The sequence below is a fragment of the Gavia stellata genome, chromosome 3, assembly GCF_030936135.1.
Source record: "Gavia stellata isolate bGavSte3 chromosome 3, bGavSte3.hap2, whole genome shotgun sequence".
NCBI classification, from domain to species: domain Eukaryota; kingdom Metazoa; phylum Chordata; class Aves; order Gaviiformes; family Gaviidae; genus Gavia; species Gavia stellata.
The window spans coordinates 22915550-22936244 of record NC_082596.1 but is presented as its reverse complement, the minus strand read 5'-3'; the positions used below and the strand labels follow the sequence as shown (position 1 = coordinate 22936244).

General features: G+C 42.5%; 2 protein-coding genes across 2 annotated transcripts in view; both read left to right on the top strand.

Moving 5' to 3' along the window:
• The window catches only part of FZD6 (frizzled class receptor 6), a 31210-nt gene extending 27490 nt beyond the window's left edge, over positions 1–3720 (top strand). The window contains exons 5-6 of the mRNA XM_059836234.1: positions 779–1207; positions 1717–3720. Coding sequence (XP_059692217.1) covers positions 779–1207; positions 1717–1873 — 586 coding nt within the window. The 3' untranslated portion in view covers positions 1874–3720. The remainder of the gene's footprint in view (positions 1–778; positions 1208–1716) is intronic.
• Positions 3721–13806: 10086 nt separating this feature from the next.
• On the top strand, positions 13807–20688 carry CTHRC1 (collagen triple helix repeat containing 1). Its single transcript, XM_059836142.1, has 4 exons — positions 13807–13944; positions 17161–17382; positions 18627–18843; positions 20251–20688. Exons 1-4 carry the CDS (start codon positions 13807–13809, stop codon positions 20391–20393), a joined length of 720 nt encoding a protein of 239 aa, XP_059692125.1. The 3' UTR covers positions 20394–20688.
• Positions 20689–20695: the final 7 nt, after the last annotated feature.

Below are 20695 nucleotides of genomic sequence, written 5' to 3'. Positions count from 1 at the left end.
ATTAATTTACTGTTCCTTATTTTTTTTCTGAAACAAAATAATTTAGTTTTATTACTTAATTTTAGTAAATTTATATCTATGTATTTAAACAGATTACAAGAAATGGAGATGATGTTTATAGTTGTCATTTTTACCATTCCTTTTTATTCTTTGATTATTTCGTTTTACATTGTCTTTGTTACTTATAAATTATACTGTATTTTTAGATCTTTTTATTTCTTTGGATTTCCCAAGGCAGCAGTCCTTTAAGCTCCTTTTATTGTATATCTGCATTCTTTGATGGTGAGCTTAGAGGTTCCTTTCACTCTCCTCTCTTTTTCCACTTCCTGTATAATTTTTCTTGTGTTTCAGATGTTAACTGCTTTCAGCTATAAGAATTTAAAAACAAAGAAGTCAATTTTATAATGCTTACCTTTTTTTCACTTGAATGAGGCTTACTTTATGTAAAGTTAATTTGGTAATACAGCTGCTTGTGAGCTAATCCTGCTTTCCTCTCTTAGATGATTAATCTACTCAAGTCATTGGACCTACTTGCAGAAGTAAGAAATGTAGAAATCTGCTTTATTTAATTGTTCCACAGACATAATTACTTTGGAGCCATTATGATCAGATTTTTTTCTCCTCTTTTCGCATATAATTGTTTGCCTCGTGTTCATTAACATCCAGCTCACATTGCATCATTGGTTGCTATTCTTTCATGGTTTTGTGTATGAAGCTATAGTACATTACATCTAAGGTTATCCTCTTCATTCAGTTACATGCTTGTATTTTCTTTCAGTCCAATCAGTGAGAGTCGAAGAGTGCTGCAAGAATCATGTGAATTTTTCTTGAGGCACAATTCCAAAGTTAAACATAAAAAGAAGCACTACAAATCAACTTCACACAGATTGAAAGTCATTTCGAAGTCAATGGGGACTAGTACAGGTGGCACAACGAATCATGGAACTTCGGCAGTAGCAATCACTAATCATGATTACTTAAGCCAAGAAACTGTTGCAGAAATTAAAACCTCCCCAGAAACATCTGAGAAAGAGATAGAGGCAGACAGAACATCAGCCCGAAGAGTCGAGGAAGGTGAAAACAGTGGAGATCAAATGTTACCTAGTTCTAAACTGACCATGGATCCAGTGGAAAAAAGAAACAAAGCAGATAGCACATGTGATATGAGTAACTTGGCTGAGAGTATGAAGAGAATAGGTGAAGGAAGGTAAGGTTCCTTAACTCGATCTTTTGCTTGTTTATATGTATTACCACTATTTTTGTAAGTTTTCTGTTTCTTCTCTCTGAAGAATCAGTGTACTCTCAGAATACAATTAACCCTCAGTAGCTGTCAAGAGTACTGTAATTCTTACGAACTATTTCATATGGCCATGTATCTTTAGCACATGAGCTATTTCATATTTTTTTTTTTAGGATTCTTCTTTTCCTTTTAAGCGTTGAGCGCTGGAGCTTAGCTCATAGGATATTTTTGTATTGTTGAACAGTGACCCTCAAGAAATCTGTGGCTGCAATGCAATCATTTTGAGATGTGACAAGTTTAAAAAAGAACAATCGTGACCCTAGGCTTGGAAAAGTATACAGCACTGTATTGCATTCTCTTGAAAGGAATATAGCTTAAGATACATTATAATTTTGTTGCTAAAAATGAATTTTTTGCAGTATAATGCACTGTGCTTAAAACTGACTCCCTGTGTTTTTATTTTTCATTACTTGCAGAATAGCTCCTAAAAATGATTTTATTGAATCTCCTCCATTACAAAGCAGCTGTTCCCAAATACCTGGTGTCTCACAGTCAGCTTCCGTATCGCTACTTGTCTACTCGGCTTCAGACACCAGAAGAGAGCTGGATTCAGGAAACAGTTCAAACCCTTGAAAGATTAAAATTTTATATGAACATTTTCAATGTATAAAACTGATACAGGTTCTGTGTTACACTGGAAATAACTGATATTCTGTGCCTTATTAAAAAACACACATATCTTGCTTTGCACTTAAAAAAAATGTAAGTTTTGTTGTGGGGACAGCTAGCAATAATGTACTATATTTAATCCTATCCAGGAATAATGGCAATAGAAGTTCTGTAGGACATGGCTGGACTGACTAGCAGTAATTTAAGAAAAAGATGAGAGAAACAAATATTATTCCCAATGTAAAGAACACTTTGTAATGAATTGCATTAAAATAATGCTTAGAAAGCACTGTTACTTTTCAAGGCGTAAAAGTTATATCTGCATCTTTGATATTTTTCAAAACTTGTTAATTTTTTCTCTTTTTTACTGTGTCTTAAACAGCAGTATCACTTAAGGGATACACAAATTTATAAATACTCTAAATTATATATCAGTTATAGCACTGTTTTATGGTAGTTTGTACACTGAATATGAAAGGGAATCTGCAATTATAGTGATTTATTTTGTACATAAAAATGGATTTTGTAAATAACTGACTACGTAAGGTCAATATTTAGAACTACTGTTTTGTATGTATTGTACAAACTTGGTAAAGTTAACATGCTTCTCTTAGATGTTGCTGAAGTCAACAGTCCTGTGGTGATCAGACAATGTTACTTAGTTCCAAGTAAAGCAGATTATACCTTCATATGTAACATGCACTGTACACTGTGTGTTTGGGGCAAGACTGGTCAGACGTCTGTGCAACCTGTTAAAGCGATAGTGCATTAGATGCAGCACTGCTTCAGAAAAATGCTTCTTGGAGCCCCTCCTGGTGAGGTGTTCCAGTGCATCGTGCCAAAGAAGAAAACACTTCAGATCCTGAGTGGCATGTGGGACAGAATCTGAAGTATACACTTTGGTTTTTTTACTGAGCTGCAGTGAAAGTGTATGTTTCACGTTGTTTCTATGCAAGTAACTTTTTAATTCTCTAGAGAAATATCTTGCAGAAAATAAACTGTTGAGTTATTAATATACAGGCTTGTTTAACAATGTATTTACTGAAAACAAGATACTTTTTCTACAAAGCTTAATTTTCTGTGCACTACAGCAGTATATTTTCTTTAAATCAAAAAGGTCTTCATACATGTAGCCTTTCTTATGACAGGGTGGCTCTCAAAAGCAAGTACTACTGACGTGGATAAGAATTTTATCAGTTTGCTCATAAGAAATCCTGGCTCCAATGAAGTCAATGTGGTTTATTACTTGAGATAATTTGGAGCTAGGATTTTGCTGTTTTTAAACCTAAATATCAGGGCATTTTGTAAGACTGTTCAGCATCTTGCATTTGATTACTAATGAGAATATTTCTCAATATTTTTATACTATGCAGATAAACTATTGTGTTCCAATTTGGGCCGTGTTCATGGTGAAGCTTTGAACAGTCAAGCAAAATTACATGGTACAAAGGTCATGTAAATGCTCAATCAACAGGAACTACAGTTCTGATAAACCAAAGTTAATTTGTTTTATCCATCCTATATTAAAAATTGAATGTATTTACCTTTATATTATGGCATCTGCATTTTAGCATTTATAATTTATTGCCTTCAACAGGACATGCTGTTTCTTTTACAATTTCCCCATTTAAAATATCCAGAATTCTTGCTGCTCAGAAGGGCAGTGAGAAAGATCTGAAAAGTCTCCTGTGAAAATGCACACTACGTACCCTTCATTCTTGTAGTCACATTTGTAAACGGGTAGCTTTATACACGTATTCAATAGTTTTGTTATTACTGTCTTTGTTAGTAATAAAATATCCTGTCGTATAGTAAGAGCTTCTGAGTTGATGTTTCTTATTAACTAGATGTAGCATGTTTGTTGCTGTATTACTGTAGTATTTTTGCACCTAAGACACTTCAGTGTTGTTATTTTTAGAGCTCTGTGAGGTAATAAGTATCGCAAAGATTTTTGTCCCTCCTGTGTAAGTGAGAACCTGAGACAGAACAATGCTGGGAATTGTTCACATGAACACAGAAAGTTATGAAGGAGTGAGAAACTGAACTAGTTCTTTCATCCTAACATTTAGAGCATTCTTTCTTTCATGACCTCTAGTTAAAGACCTCCTTTAGATTACACAGAATATGAATTTCCACACTATGCCGTTGCTCAACTTTCTTAAAATATTGATACACATTTTAAATTTATTTAATATTACTCACTTTTTTTAGGTAGTTCAATAAAAGTCTTGCTTTTATGGTAACTACTCTAAAGATGAATGCAAAGTAATTTTGAAGTTACAGCAATACCATGGGCTTGAAAATAGATACATTTTCAAAGAACTGTGATATACTAACTAAGCATTAATCATAACATTCATTGGAAGTGAAATGCATCAGTGGTAAAACGAGACTGTAGCACTGCTGCTGTATCAGAAATGATGTACAGAATGTGAATTCCCAAGGTGACCTTTATAGCTAAAGAGACTGTGATCCCTGGATGCTTTCCCCTTGAAATGCCCAAGCACTAACTGGAAAGTTGCACAGCTATTTGAATACCCACAAAAATGATGGGGGGAAAGAAACTGAAAGAAAATAGGTGCAGAGATGAGTGAGGGTGTGAAAGGCTGCCTTACAGCAATGGACAGTTTCTCTAACAAAAGGTGTTTAGGTTATTTGCTTTCATCTGTTATCTGACCAAAGTTAAAACTGAAAACAGACAATTCGTATTAAAAGGGCTTTTCTTAAACTGTAAGAATAGCTTCTTACTGGGACATCTCCATCAACTTAAGTCATTTAATGAAGACTGGCTATCTTCGAAAGACGCACTGTAAATCCAACAACTGAGAAGATTGATACAGGCATTTTGGTCTTGTTTTCTGCTTTTGTAGAAAGCTAGAATAAAGGATACTGATAACTTCTCCAGGCCTTAAAATATGTGTGCCAAATGGTCTTTTACTTTGCTTTTTCTTAATGGATCTCTGTCATAAATCACTTCAAAATATGAGTTACACTGAGTTTTGAGGTTGCATAGAAAATCTTTTAAAGGACAAGATACATTTAACATACTAAATCATATTTGATTTGTGATATAAACAGCACCTGAGGTTACCACTACAGTAGTTTTATGGTACATTTTGTGTATACTCTTATTTTACTGTTCTATTTTGCTAATTTTTTTTTGGTGAAAATTGGGATGAAGTTTGCCTAGAGTATAAAATAAAGCTATGCACATATTTGGAAAAAGTAGTCCAAGTTTGCAAAACTAACACAGAATATGGAAAAAATGGTGGTTTGTTTCTATTTTAACATTTGAAAGGAGCTATTAGCAGATGATAAGAAAAATATCTGCAGTATTTAAAATATCTTTAAATCTTTTTGCTTTTTTAAACTTCAAAAAACCCAATTCAGATACAGAGTACTAACAAACTGAAGCATCATACTGTTTTCTTTGCCAATTGTTCAGCTGATTTACAGAGAACTGTAGGTCCTTTTTCTTTACAGGATGCAGAATATACTTGGTTTAAAGATGGTCAAATCTAGTTGTATTTCAGAAGTGAAAAAATATTTAAATATGAAAAGTTGAACTTTAATAAAAACAAGTTTAGCATTCTACAAAGCACTGAAAAATGCTGTAGCTGAACAGGATGAGGAATCACATTTCCCTTTGAAGTTTGACCACCCAGTCTCAGTGTGCAATCTCAGCTCACTGCACATCAAAGGAGAAATTCTGCATCCCTCCCTTGACACTGGCTGCTTGTTGAATCGGTTTTTGAAGGTATCTGGCTGCCCTCTGTTTGGCTGGATTCACTGGTAAAGATCTCTGCCAGTATTAACCACTGGTATTTGCAGTAATTTGTATGGCTGGCACCAAAGGTATTTTAGAGTCTCATGAGAATAAGTGTTATTTCCTGTGCATTACCTTTTTTGCACTTACTCTTTCACTCTCATTTTTGTTCCTTATCATACTTACATATTTTTTTAATGGACTAGAGTTTAACTGTAATTAAAAATAAAGAGGTTGGGCAACCTGTACCACACCTTCATGAGCTGTCTGCTTTGTATCTCTGGAAGCGGAGCTCAGAGTATCTTTCTGATGTACATCTATGAAATCCACTTCGGTATATTAACCGGATTTTACTTCCTATTAAAAAGCACTTGAGAGGCAAAGTATAATTAAAAGATTAAAAACATGCCAGGACATTTATATCTGAGCTCTTCATTAATGCTTATTCCCTGCATTTCAACTTTGTTAATCAAAATGAAATCTAAAATAAAAGTTTGCTTTATTTGAGATTCTTACTAGTTAAAACAAAGTAATGACAAACATGAGAGATCTTTAAATCTACCTTCATTAAATGGCTCACAACTGGTTTCTCAGCACTAACACGAGCTGGAGAGGAGAATAGTTCCTGCAAGAAAAGCTGTGTGGAAGAAAGCAATTTTTGTGGAAGAGAAGTGCTAAATGGGCACTCAGTACTGGGCGTAGGTGAACTGGAGGGACACTGATCTCAAGCCCGGAGAGCATACTCTCAGGTATGGCGGTATAGTCATGAGAGAACATGAGGTGTTTTAAGTGGAGAGGAATACACTGATATTTTAGGACTCACTCTTGACATACAAGGTGAAGGGAAATGGCAAGAAGAAATTTTACAGAATCACACAATCATTAAGGTTGGAAAAGACCTATAAGATCATCAGGTCCAACCATTAACCCAACACCACCATGCCCACTAAACCATGTCCGGAAGTGCTACGTTTTTTGAACACCTACAGCGCTGGTGACTTCCATCAAGTAGGTTTGCAAGTTACGGAGATGATGGTGGGATCATTAGTCACGGCCATCAGGGGAATCTTAACAGGAAAAGGTATGTTCCATGTTTGTTGTGTATGAAGGATGAGCAAAGTATCTATATTTTTATGAAGATAATGTGCATCTCAGTTTATCTTCCTAATGTTTTGCTTGACCACACAAAACTGGATCACAAGAAATGACATGGGGACAAAAATAAGTCACTGCCAGGTACGTTCCTTGAGAAAATTATTAGTAAGATATTTAATTAGTTGATCACTTAAGCTAGCTGGGAAGCTGCATTCTCTCCAGACCCAGCTCTAGCAATATCATACCTACTATCCAAGAGTGTATGGAGGTCTTGAATGACCCAGCCAAAGACCGAGCATTTGAGGATGCTGAAGCAGCTGAACAAGTTTCTTGGCACTGGGTTTAAGTCACCGATGTTGCCCATCGGACCCAGCCCTCTCTTGGACTTACTCTCCTTCCAGATTCCTACAGGCAGGGCTTCAGTCCAGACTTCCAACTAAAGAACAAGTGGATGTGCTACAGGGATTAACAATCCAGACATGTGTCATTCAGTGAAACGTGAAGAGATGGCACTGACAGGGGTGTGACATGCCAGTGAGCAGATGAGATGCAAATGTGTTGGGCTGGCTGAAGTCAGGAGTCACCATGGGAATTAATTGGAGCTATTTTTCTTAAAATGTGATTTTAGTAGGCAAGATCATCCTGAGAATGGACACTGTGAGAGAAGCTGATAGTCGGGATGAGATTCCCTATGGAGAAAAATGGAAAGTCACCAAGCCAGTAGGAAAACCCAAGAAAGCACACTCACTAAAAAACAAGGGAGGCCTTGGTCTTTTAAATTAATATAACCTCAACAGCATTAGATATTTTTAGGGCACACATACTGCAAGTTTCTCTACTTGGCAATGGGAAATTGTGAACTCATAAATGAGATTTTTAATCAACCAAGAGGTGCTGTAATTGCAGCAAAGTTACAAGGACAGAAGTAAGGAAACCACACTAGAAATAAAGTCATGCCTCACAAAAGCATAGTTAGATGAGCACCTGCTGTAAAAAATATAATTCAAACAAGGACTTGAAAAGACATTTTTTTTCACAGGAACCTGGTAGGTCTTTTGCTGTTCTGGCCAAAACCAATTTCATCTCCACGTGAGCCAAGGATTCGGTGTCGTGCTTGATCCTTTCCAGCACCGTTGCACTAGTCAGTTGCTGATGCAAGTCAAATAAGATTTCTATTCTAGCACATATAGTAATTTTAATGCAAGAGTTTATCTGTTGAAGAATCCTCGGGGCTAGCTATGGGATGACCCCACTGAACCGCTCATGGTGACTCTCTCTCACTGTGCCTGACCCAGCAGCCCCGGTAAACCTACTGCCCTTTTGGTGGGAGTGGGTCATCAGTGAACAGATGAGGCAGGTGCTGCCCAGAAGCTCCACAGCCCTGCTTGCAGCATGCCATGGTGCTTCTTCACTGAGGTCAGGCCACGTGAGGGGACAGTGTGGATGTGCAAGCCGGGTCTCAGGAATGCCGCGGGCTCCAGTTAGAGCCACAGCGACCATGCATGTTCAGGTCCGTCATCGTTGTTGTGGGTCTGCCCCTCTCTCTCTCTCTCCCTCTCCTCTGAGACAGGAAGTTTTGTGCAACTGTTGAGTGTCCTGGGCCAATTTATTTGTTTCTGGGACCAAATCCTCTTGCATCCACAGGCTTCTGTGTATTTTGTGTGTGCTAGCTATGGTGGCTGTAGACCTCTGGTTTCTGTAAGCCACCCTGAAGCGCTATGCAGCCCTTCCTCAGCCTGCAGCCCACTCCTCATTGCTGCCTTGCTTCTCCTGAGGAACTCCTTTTCAAAGGGCTTGCTGGATACAAATAGAAATAAACATTTCAAAGTTCAGGTCCATTCCTTTAATTTTAGGATTATGACTGTTTTGAGGTACTGTCTTCCAAAACTGGAAGGACAGACCTGTGGCAGCGCACTTGATGAATGGTGTAGAAAAACCAAGACTGTTCCCTTCAATGAAGAAGCTTTCCTCTCTGAATGGAGCATTGTATTTCACATTCTAATAACGATTTACTAGCGCAGGATTCAAGGAAAATTAGCTTTTCAGTTCTGCAAAAGGCCTTTCTATTCATTGAGGATTCATGAGGCAGTCAAGTAATTTTTCTACCATTGAATAATTCACAGCCACTCTCATGAGCAAATGTTTCTCCTGAGCCTCAGCTCTCTCCTTGCCCATGATGATTCACTGGAGGCACAGTGAATTTAACATAAAACTGGACTGAATTAATTTTCCCATTCCATCACGTGCACAAGTCCTTGAACAACCCGGTCTAACTGGACCTGCTTCGACCAGATGCACTCCAGGCATCTGCCCCTTCCAACCCAAACATTTCCATGACTGCGGCCAGGGTTGCGCCAGCTGCGCTTGGGGGACAGTCTTGCAGAGGTACAGACCAGGCTCCTTCCGAGTCAGACATTTGTAACCAGCAATCAATGAAAACAGGTCTCAGTATGGGCTTTTCATCATAAAGTTTACACTATGGAAATGTCTGGATACCCTGAGTTACCCTTTATCAGTGAAGCAGACAGTTCTCCCAAATAGTTTTATTAAAGTTTATCTAACTCTGTCTGACAGTTTGTGAGTGGTGTTTAGTTTAAGATACTCAATGCTTCCATTATTATTGTAAAAGGCACAGCTTTAGGGAAATGCAACTATAAATCAACTGATGACTTGGACAGAAAAACAAGATCTGCCTAGAAGCCCCAGCAGGCTATGAAAGGAGCTGTTTCCACAAGATGAGCTCTTTGGTATCTGATGTACGTCCCAGTCTTGGCTTGCTGGTAACAATGTCAAAGATTTATCTCGATAGAAAACTTAATTAATCTGAGTAATAAAAAGTGTTAATCCTCTCTCTAGTGTTTTCTGTTGTGCAAAAATACAGTGTTTGCTATAGTAACATTAAGAACTGCCATGTGCTTATTGAGAAGTAAAGAATTAACACTTAACTGCAGGATTTTTCTCTCACACTCAAAAAATGCCATCCTCCTGCACATGGACACAGGAATCTTCTTCCGCAGACAAGCCTCTAAAGGGTTAGCATATGCTTTCCTGACAGTTATGCCCCTCTTGTCTTTGACAAACTCTGTTATCATGCTCTAACCTCTGCCTGTCCTTTCTGGCTGTCATTCAGATGATCAATATTTTTTTTCATGGCTTGCATAGTGAACTGTTACTATGACTTGACTGTCAGCTGGAGATGTAGAGTCTCAGCAAGTAGAATACTGATATTACTTACACTTTTAAGCTTTTCTCAAAGGCAGAAACAGGACATCGCTGAGTATTATAATCCACTAAAAAATCTGCCCCAAACTAGTTTTTAAGATTCAAATGTTAATATGTGTACCTGCAAAGCCTTGCTATGACTACAATGCCATGCTTATCATTTTATGTCAAAGCTACTGGAAGATTTTTTTGAATAGGTGTATCTGTGCTAGGAAAGGAACAAAATAGAGGGAGAGAAGTTTTGGATTATTTTAAAATATTAAGCATGCTATATAAATAATATATTTAAATTAAAAGGTGTTAGAAGGGATCAAGGCCATGATCCCATTGATTTTTATGCAGTTCCAAGGCTTTTTTGTGGAAGAAAATGAAATCTATTTCTTAAACCTGTAATAAATTTCCCTGAGAGCTCTTACTTCGGTTTTCTTCTACAGCAGTACAGATGGCTCTTTGTCTCCTTGATCAGACAGGCAGGCTGCAAAGAGCCATTCAAGAAATTCAACAGTCTTCTCTGATCTCAGCCTTTTACACCGACTTACAACTCACCCTAAAATATCAGTAATAAAGTGAACAAGAGCTAAATGATGAACTGCACAATTAAAAGCACCAAGGGTAGATCGGCAAAGATCCTGAGCGTTGCAATGCTGAGCACTGCAGTGCTAACCCTGAGCGCTCTGCTGCTTACCCTGGGGTATGCACGCGTTCCCCAAAGCAATGCGTAGATAGGACTGCCAATCAAAGTCAAAATCCGCAGACATTGCCAGAACAGGGAAATGTAGAAAGCAGTAAGAGTTAAAAGCAGATGAGAGGTCCAGGTCTTGGCACTTACCTTACTGGGCCTCTTTTGGCTCAGGATCCTCAGCCTTGAACCTTCTGTAATATTTAGACACCTAAGCCTGGTTTTCCTGGTTGTGAAAAGCCGCAAGTAATATAGTTCCCATCTGAGAAGAATCTATTTCTGAGTGGTTAAAGCTTCCCCTCACTGTTATAAAGAGACTCTTCTACTAGATCTGGGTCTCTTCTACCAGATTTGGAATATGGACCTGGTCTTTCATTCCCAGGCTCTGCATTAACCATAGGCAATGGGTTCCCATGGTAAAATGCTCCTAATCTTTCCTACGGTGGTTTTTTCACTTTATGAAGACCAAGGAATGAATAGCAATTATTTACTGGTTGAATTCAAACCAGTGCTCTAATAAATAGTATTCATAAACTGCAGGAGTTTGCACAAGAAAGGCAGAGAGACCTGGTGACCCCGTGGACAGCCCCATGAATGTAAACATTTTATAGCTGATGTGTGTATGAGCACATCCTCCTCTCCCAGGCTTGTGTGGCTTTTTTTTGGGGATGCTGAGAGGCTATGTGAGGGGAGGAAAACAGCTCAAGTCACAGCAGAGAAACTGCACTCATGGCACCAGCCTGGTGGTGTGAGCATCTGCTGTGTATGGTGAGCTGACGGCACCACGGTGACCGTGCATGAGCCTGCCTGGGCTGTGCAGCAGCAGACTGATCGTGTGGAAGATTTTAGCGACATTTAAATGGTGGGTGTATGTACCTCTTTGCTGATATGTTTGTAAAGTCGCATATAAAAGATAAAATCTATATCATATGGCAGTATGGGTAAGATGAAGGAATCACTAGTTGACATAATATGGATCCTGGTCTGAAGATGCTCAGGCAAGTTTATTATAACAGCTCCCTTTGTCCGGGAAGTATTTAAGGCAAAGTAGATCCGTAGTTCTGATTCAATTCAAGTATCTCGCCAGCGTTCAACACCGGTTGCTGCCCTCAGAAGCATTTAAATATATCAAAAGCCCACAGAGCATAAGCCTAGCAGATGGCAAGGCTTGCTCAGACTGAAGCAGCCTGAGGAGGATGTTGATATTTCTGTTTTCCAGATGGTAATGCACATTGCAAGTCAAATGAGCGCTAGGAACTGCGCAGTGCACTTACCAGAGCTCAAAGCAGATGTCTCACCATTATTTGCTAAGACCTTCTTTCACAGCGCTCCTCAGTTTGCTTCCCCTGGCAAAGCCAGCCATTTGGGATTTAAAATCTTCTAGCCCAGACCCAAACTCTAAAGGTGCACAAACCCAGGTGGGGAAATGCATACGGACGTATGTGCAAATTTCGTTATCCAAAATACTGAGTAATTGTATTAGGAAGGTGTACAGTGCTGCTGTGCTGTGTGCTGTTGCACCTGGCCTGAGGAAATTAACTCTGTAATAGAGAAGTTTGGCAGTCTGAGAAGGGACCTGCCTTAGCAACAGCCCATATTGATGCTGGGGACCCCCAGCCGCTTGCTAACGATGCTTGTGTGAACACCCACGTTACAGAGAAGCCAAACGTTACCATCTTCACCAGTATTGCCACCAACCTGGACCAGAGGCAGGAGGGTTTGCTGGCAGCGGCGCACAATCGCACAACGAAGCCTCTGCATGTGCATGTTCATGGATGTTCACTGAGGCTGTCACAGAAGCAATTGTTACCATTAAGGATTTACATAATTCCGTAAGTTTTCCCAACTGGTTTAGGGAACCATTATTATTTACTAGCCGTTCTATGAAGTCGGCTGGGTGTATCGCTGCACTTCTCCACAAGCAGAAGCCCACACCTCAGCAACGCGCCTGGCATCAGTACCCGTTCTTAGGACCACGTGTGACAGCGTTGACGATAGCAGTGTGACCTGTGGTGCAAATCGCACTTCACTGCTATTGTTCAGCCAGTACGGACGTGGAAAGGGGAGAAAGACAGAAGCAGCTCACAGTGCAGAGGTAACTGCAGTCAGAGCAACACGAAGAGGTTTGGTGTAAACAAAAACCTGGTTCTGTGTGGTCTAACGTGAATGACTCAATGTCTTGTAACATGCATTCCTGCAGGAGAAATGTGTGTTTTTGTTAAATACTTCAGAAAAAAAATGTATTGAAGCTTATCTCCCCCTTCTGGAAACTCTACCTCCACAAACCCCACGAAGATTGCAGTATACAGAAGTTATCTTTCAAATATTTGTTATTTCTATTTTTAATGCTTAAGGACATAGGACATTCTTTATTTTACAGTGCTTTTATTTCTAGAATGATGAAAAGTAAAATATTATTTTAAATGAAAGCAAAATGAGATGGTTTACGCTGGATTGCCGAGGACTTTTCTTGCGTCATTACATTGACAATGTTCAGTCGGGCAATACCAGGTTCTTCGATAAAAGTCCGAATTCCGCTGCAGTTCAGAGGGATTCTGTGTCCTTACCTTGTACTTCTGTTAAAATGAAACCAGTGATTTATACCCAGCTGCTATTTTATCACCGTTTCCCCCTCAGGCTTCCACAGTGGCGTTACGCGATTTCTCGGCAAAACAGCTCTTCCGTCAGAAAGGTGTTACCGTCCGCAGAGCGAATTCTCGAAGACCTGAAGGAGGGCTCGGTGGTGCTCTGAGAGGGCCGGGAGGGCGGCCCCGCCGTGCCCGTGCCCGTGCCCGTGCCCGCGCCCCCCGCAGCCCTGCCGCCGCTCGGCGCAGCGCGGCGCGGCCGGGGGTGCCGGCATCGCCCGGGGAAAGCTCCGCGGGGCCTGGCCCGGGAGGGCGGGAGCCCCCCGGCCCCCGTGCCAATGGCTGCGGGGGGATGGCTCTGGCTGGACGTTCCCGCTCGGTTACAGGATGGAAATTCCCGGCCTCCCCGGGGAGGGAGCTCGGGCTCCGCGCGCTGAAAGGCTCATTTATCCCCGCGCTGCCGCCCCGAGCGGCGGACACGGGCCCCTGCGCCGCAGCCTCCCGGCCCCCGACCCCGGCCCCGCGCATCCCCGCGCCCCCAGCCCGCACCATGCGCCGCGCCCCGGCCGCCGCCGCCGCCCCGCTGCTGCTGCTGGCGCTGCTGCTGGCGGCGGCCCCGCCGCCCGGCGGCTCGGAGAGCCCGAAGGGGAAGCAGAAGGCGCTTCGCCAGCGGGAGGTGGTGGACATGGTGAGAGCGGCGGGCGCCGGGGCGCGGGGCGGGGGCCGGGGCCGGCCGGTCCGGGGCGGGGGCGGCGGGGGCCGTGGGGCCGGGAGGCGGCCGGCCGGGCGCTTGGCGGGGGCGAGGGCGGCGGCGGCGGCGGCGGGGCGGCCGGCGGAGCCGCGCGGCTGCTCTTTTCTGGCAAAGACTGGGAAACGAGCGAAAATCAGCGGCTTTCGGAGAACCTCGCTGCCGCTCCGGGCAGCCCTGCGCCGCAGGGCTCGGTGTTTTTTGTTGCGCCCTGGTTGTGCTGAGTCAGGAGAATGCCGAGGAGGGCTTGGGCGGGCTTTGACAGGAACCGCTGGCTGTCGGCGGCTGGGCGCGTGTCTTCGTGTTTTCTACGTTGGGTCAGAGTCTGCGGCGTTTGCGGCTGAAGCCGGCATAGTCTCCGCTCCCAGTCATCCCCGCACGGCGCAGCGAGGCCGCGCCGGAGGGGAGGCATCGCGGCGGGAATAAAGGCTGCACTGTGAGCTGATTCCTGCCCTCTGCCGACTGCAGGGGCCGCGCTGAAGTCCTACAGCCCTCGCAACGTAAGTAGTAAAGGCGGACTAGTTCCTAAAAGGCTAGCCAGTAAACTACAAGAAGAGAAATAAATGGACTGCTCTTTAGCAGCCATTAGATACTGTGAAAACTGTATCCGCACGCTTGCTGAACCCGCTTTCCCTTGGAGTCGCGTGAATGCGTTAGTCCCTTTGGCACCTGGGACTGCAGAGCTCTGTTTGCAATTCCATTGCAACTAGAAACCTGAATGCGTTGGGACTATCCCATCTCAGGGAGATTTTCCAGGCCTTGGAATGTAGAAAGCAGATGTGAAGCTATTTCCGTGAGCTGCTGGACTGCCGTTCACCTCCTATAGAAAATCAGTGGCATGGCCATTTCTTCCATGATCTCCAGAGAGATCCCCAAAAGTGATGTGCTGGAAGCACCATGGGTGGCAAAGCTCCTCCCCTTTCACATCACCTCATTACTCTTTCGCTGTTACTGTGGAAATTGAATTGCATCGAGAAGAAGGAGTCTGCCCACACAGAGCAGCTTGCGTCTTCTGTTGGAGCGGTATTTTAGGGGCCCCCATTTCTCTTGGATTGCTCCATGCTTTCGGGTGTAGCAGAGTGAGCAGCAAAGCACAGGTAAATCGATGACGGGTGAGTCGGGCACAGCCCGGTTGTATGGACTGCTTTAGCTAAAGCCCTTCCAGGGCAGAATGAAGTCATGCCCAAGAGGGGATCCTGCCTTCAGCGGACATTTTAAATGATGTTTTATGCATTTCCAGCTTAAGAAAACATGAAAAAATCCCTTGATTTGGCAAGTGTAGTTGAATTTAGTTGGAGTGGAGCCCAAAGCCCAGGTAATTCTTTTGCTCACATCAGTTTTTTTGGGTGTGCCAGGGCTGAGCTGCTCTCTGGAAGGCAGCGGTGCGGCTCTAGGCGCTGCGGTGGCAGCTCCTCTTTCGGTGCAGCCCTGCACCCTTGTAGTGCCCCGGGGACGGGGGGGTGGGGGGGTGGCAGGTCTGAGGCTTGGTGAGCCCCAGCGCTCGCTGCTTTCCAGGTCCTCGGGATTTCTGTGGTGAGTAATCATGTGCAAAAACCATAGCCAGGCACAATAGAGTCCGAGAGGAAAATAACAGCAAAAGCAGGTAACCAGCGCTGTGTGAAACAGAAATGTCTTTGCATCATTCTCTCAGTCCCTAGGTCAGTGTGTGCGTCGCCAAGCAGCCTTCTCTCCAGCTGTTTTTAAACAGAATCACACTATCACAGAATCACTAAGGTTGGAAAAGACCTGTAAGATCATCAAGTCCAACCATTACCAAAAAAACCCAACAAAAAACAAACAAAAAACCCCAACACCACCACCCACACACAAAAACCACCACACAAAAAACCACCCACACCACACAGCACCATGCCCATCAAGCCACGTCCCACAATGCCACGTCCACACGCTCCTTGAATACCTCCAGGGAGGGTGACTCCACCACGTCCCTGGGCAGTCTATTCCACTGTGTTACCACTCTCTCAGTAAAGAAATTTTTCCTAACATCCAGTCTGGCCTTCTTGATTGTAACATCCCACTATTTCCACTGCCGTTTGCCAACAGTGTTTTCTTTGGTGAAGGCAGTAAGGGAATCCCGGCATCCATTAGTCTTGACTCTCATCTTACCTCTTACTGGAACTATAGCTAGTATACTACTATAACTATATACTACTATGTAGTTACTGATTTTATTTGTAGAGTGGCTCCAGCCAAGCCTGTGATGCCCATGTTGGTTTTTGCACTGACACACAGAAAAAGGAACAACCCCAGAACAAGAGTGATAGTGTAATGCAAATAGTGGCATGGCTTGGAGGAGGGGGAATAGTTGTATGATTGTTTCTTTTTGAAACTAGTGGGGATTAGGTGGTTTAGAAGGGATGAACAGAAATAGGTGTGGGAAGGGGGAAGAGGAGGATATAGAGTTATCTATCTGTGAGGATTTGGGATGAAGGCTGGAGGAAGCAGTCAGTCACCAGATGGGAAGGAACCGTCCTCCCATGTGTGCCTTCCCACTGCTGCAAACAGGGATCCTGAGTTCAGGATTATTCCAGGGTGCAGCTTTCCACGTCCGCATCAGCACCGACACACTGTGTGCGCTCTGGAGTCTGACTTGTGTGGCTTGACTATCGCAACGTGATTCTGTCCCGCGGGAATGGTGGCAGAAGAAAACCAGCGTCAACCTCTGCTCTCTATGAAATGCAAAAGTTTCTTTACTTTAACAAAAAAAAGAAAAAAATAAAAATGAAAGCTTATTAGCCAAGACAGTTACAAAAGCAATGGTGGGTTAGGGGAAAGTAACTATTAACATGTAACTCTTTTCTTTGTTTCTGTATTGGAATGTTTTGAATCTCCTGATGTTTTTCTATCGAGTTTTAATCCTTGGACTAGGACAATTTTTAATTCTAAGATTTATGCATCTTTTCATAAAATAATTGGCAACTTAATTTACAGGAAATTCTGCTGGCACTGCTTATTTTTTTAAATTTTATTTTTCCTGCTTTTTCCTCGATGCAACCATTTTCTTGGTGATCTAGAAATAACCCATTAGTTTGTGTCACAGCAGGGGTTTTTGTGTTTTGTTGTTGATGTTTGTGTTTAACTTGGTTAGCCTCGGAGTTAATGGACAGAAGCAGCAAGATCTGTTCTGTATTTTAGTACAACGGCGTGTGCTTGCAAGGCCCCAGTGGTGTTCCTGGACGGGATGGAAACCCGGGAGCCAACGGGATCCCTGGGACACCTGGAATCCCGGGACGGGACGGGCTGAAGGGGGAGAAGGGCGAGTGTATGCGCGAGAGCATTGAGGAGTCCTGGACGCCCAACTTCAAGCAGTGTTCGTGGAGTGCGCTTAATTATGGCATTGATCTTGGGAAGATAGCGGTAAGTTAGCTTTGCCTGGGATGCTGCAGTTCACCAGCCAAAGTGGTACCACAGCAGGCTCTAGATCTGCCTCTATGAGCTGGGTAGCACCAATCGTACAGATTTCCTGCTGGTGCCTTTTTCTACATGTAAGGGTGAACTTCTCAAAGGTTTATCTACTTCAGATCCATCTCAACTGTGTCTTACAGCTATGTGCCCACTGCATTTCTTTAATAGTGTTTCAAAAGAATGATGTGCCTGGTGTAAAAGTACATTCAGAGGGCCGTATCTGTAACTGTGAAGTCATGCTACCAAAGTACATCCAGCTTGCCCAAAGCAGGGCAAGGTTTTTACCATTTCAGTCAAAAGGAGCAAGAGAGACATACATCTTTAATCTGTTAATTGTACCTGTCTTTACAACCCCTGCTTCAAAATGGTTGTTCACTGAGACTCAGTTGCAGGATGCTACTGCAGAAAGGATCAGCATTGTTCAGGAGCAGAGTTAACAAGCGTTACGCAGACTGACCCAAACGGCCTCTCCTCCACCGCAGCCCTGGAGCGTAAAACTTTCAAACACAACGGTGCAAGCCTAGAGGAGGGGAAGAAATCCCAGGTCAATCCCAGCTATGAAGCAATGCCCAGATTGGTTGGATTAATTTAACGGCTATTGCTGTGGCTGGAGTGAGAATCAACTTTTTTTTTTTTTTTTTTGAGTAGACATTTCTCACTGCCTTGCACTTGCAGAACTGTCCCTAGTTCCCCCCCCCCCCCCCCCCCCCCAATATCCAGCATTTTGAAGGCAGAATAACAACCTCTTAAAAACCTGAAAATGTTTCTTACTCAGTTGTGGAGCTTTTATGAGAGTTTAAGCCTCTTTTTTTTTTAACCCAGACAAATGAGCACTGTTAAATCCAGAATTTCTGGTAACAGAGGCAGAAATTGTACTGTCTTCTCATGCAAGGATTTGAGCGCAGCTTTCAGACAGCTCATACCCCTTTACATAAACCCCAGAAGGTAACTAGTTACCTACTTAACAGCAGACAGTGTCTAAATAAAATTAAGAATTTCCATAATCCCCCTTCTCCATGATCATCTATGAAGTGCTGTTTCTGATTTGCATCTTTGCATCGTATGGTATTTGCCAGGCTCTACTTTCTGGGGTTTTGGTGTTGTGGTTTGGGGTTTTTTTTTGCAGAGGGAAGGGACTAAAGAGAACAGGCAAAACATTCTGAAAACATTTCGGAAACATTTTTGTCTCATCTTAGGAATGTACATTTACAAAGATGCGCTCAAACAGCGCTCTCCGTGTCCTCTTCAGTGGATCGCTTCGGCTGAAATGCAGAAATGCCTGTTGTCAGCGCTGGTACTTTACTTTTAATGGAGCAGAATGTGCTGGGCCACTTCCTATTGAAGCCATAATATATTTAGATCAAGGAAGCCCGGAGCTGAATTCTACTATTAATATACACCGAACTTCTTCAGGTATGTATGCCAAGACTGCATGAACAGAGATGGAGTAGAAGCCAGTAGCAAATCTAGTTACCAAATGCACAGTGCAGTCTGCCATAGAAAGTCAAAAGACTGAAAGAAGAGGTGGAAGAGTGGCCAGCTAACACTTGCTACTCCGACTCTGCTTTCTCATAGTTGGCTATCAATAGTAACAGAATTATTTATTAAGCGTAGTTTATTACTTGGTATTTTTCATGTTATTCACATCCTGCAATTTAGAAATGGAAGACAGTTCTATCCACGCAGTTCTACTGATGTCTGCTACAACATGAATACAGAGACATTCTGTGTTGTATTGGCATACGGAGAAACTGCCTTGCTGCCAGATAGACGGTGTCATCCTGGCTTCAAATACTGATATTTGTGCATTATCTGTGCATACTCCTCCTGGAATTTCTACTGTAATTTTCAGGTGGGGCACAAAAGTACGTCCAGAGTGAAATACCTAGGAACAATTATTCTGTTGCTAAGCAAAAGGCAAATCAGTGAAGTCATTCAACACCAAAGGAGGTGATACTAGGAGAAGGGGCCTAACGTCAAGTCTATACTCTGTCTCCTTTCTGATGGTCGATACTTACACTCTGAGAAGTATTTCTAAACCTAAAAGGGTTGCGTTGAATGTAACAGGCTTCTGGCTATGAATACTCTCCACGTTACATCAGTGGTCTAAGCTGTATTTTGTCCTCAGCTTCGAATAAAGCTGAAGGACGGCGATGCCAGCAGCCCAGCTCTTTGCAAAAGGACATTTTTTCTCCCTGTACTACTTCACGACTGCATGAAGTCTAACATCTAGAGCTATGATAGGGTTTTTTCATCAAGCGGTAGAACCTACCTGTCTTCATTAACCCACCTCCAATTAGTGATGCTAGTGGGGAAAAAAAAAGGGGGGGGGTAATAGAAGTGGAACTTTATACAAAAGCAGTGAATTAGGTAGGAGTGGAAAAGATTACAGGGTGGCAGTCACCTTTGTAAGGCTTAGCTGTGGAAGCCAGGTACGGCTGTGTCCCCGTACCCCCTCTCCGTCACTGCTAAAAAGATGTCTGGATGGGATTGATGCCATATCCCTGCTATCAGTTTGTAAATTTGGACATTTAAAGAAGCAGGTATACCTCCCATTTAGCCATCCTGTGGATTGTGATCTGCTTCAGGTACTGCAACAGACATCAAGAAGCAGCATGCATAAAGGCAGTGCATGACTCTGTAACCTATGTTGCCACATCTCTAAGTAATAGTTTTTATTTCTAAAAATGCTATTCAGGTTTAGCTAAATAGCATGAGTTTGCAATGAACTGCTGTTCTTAAATGCTTGTGTCCACCTTCAGTTGCGAAACACAAAGCGATTGTGTCGGCCGAGGTAACTTGATTTTTGTCTTTAACCAGTGGAAGGTCTGTGTGAAGGGATCAATGCTGGCTTGGTGGATATTGCCATCTGGGTTGGGACTTGCTCAGACTATCCACGGGGAGATGCTTCTACTGGATGGAATTCAGTCTCCCGAATCATCATTGAAGAACTGCCAAAATAACTTTCCCTCCCTTTTTATAACCTCTCCCTATTTTTTTTATTTTGTACAATTTTCTTCAGAATTTTTTTCTATAGAGTTGGATGCAAGTATTTGACTGAAAGGCACCAAACTCTTGCATCTGTAGTCTTTGTCTAGCCTTTTTTTTGCACATTGCAGAGGCTTTTTATAATAATCATTTTAGAATATAAATATAAAAACCAAGTTAATTAACTTTTTTACTTCTTTGTTTGACGTATGAAAATATACCATCACCATTTTCAGAATTGACTGTAACTTTTTGTATCAAATAAATAAGACCTTTT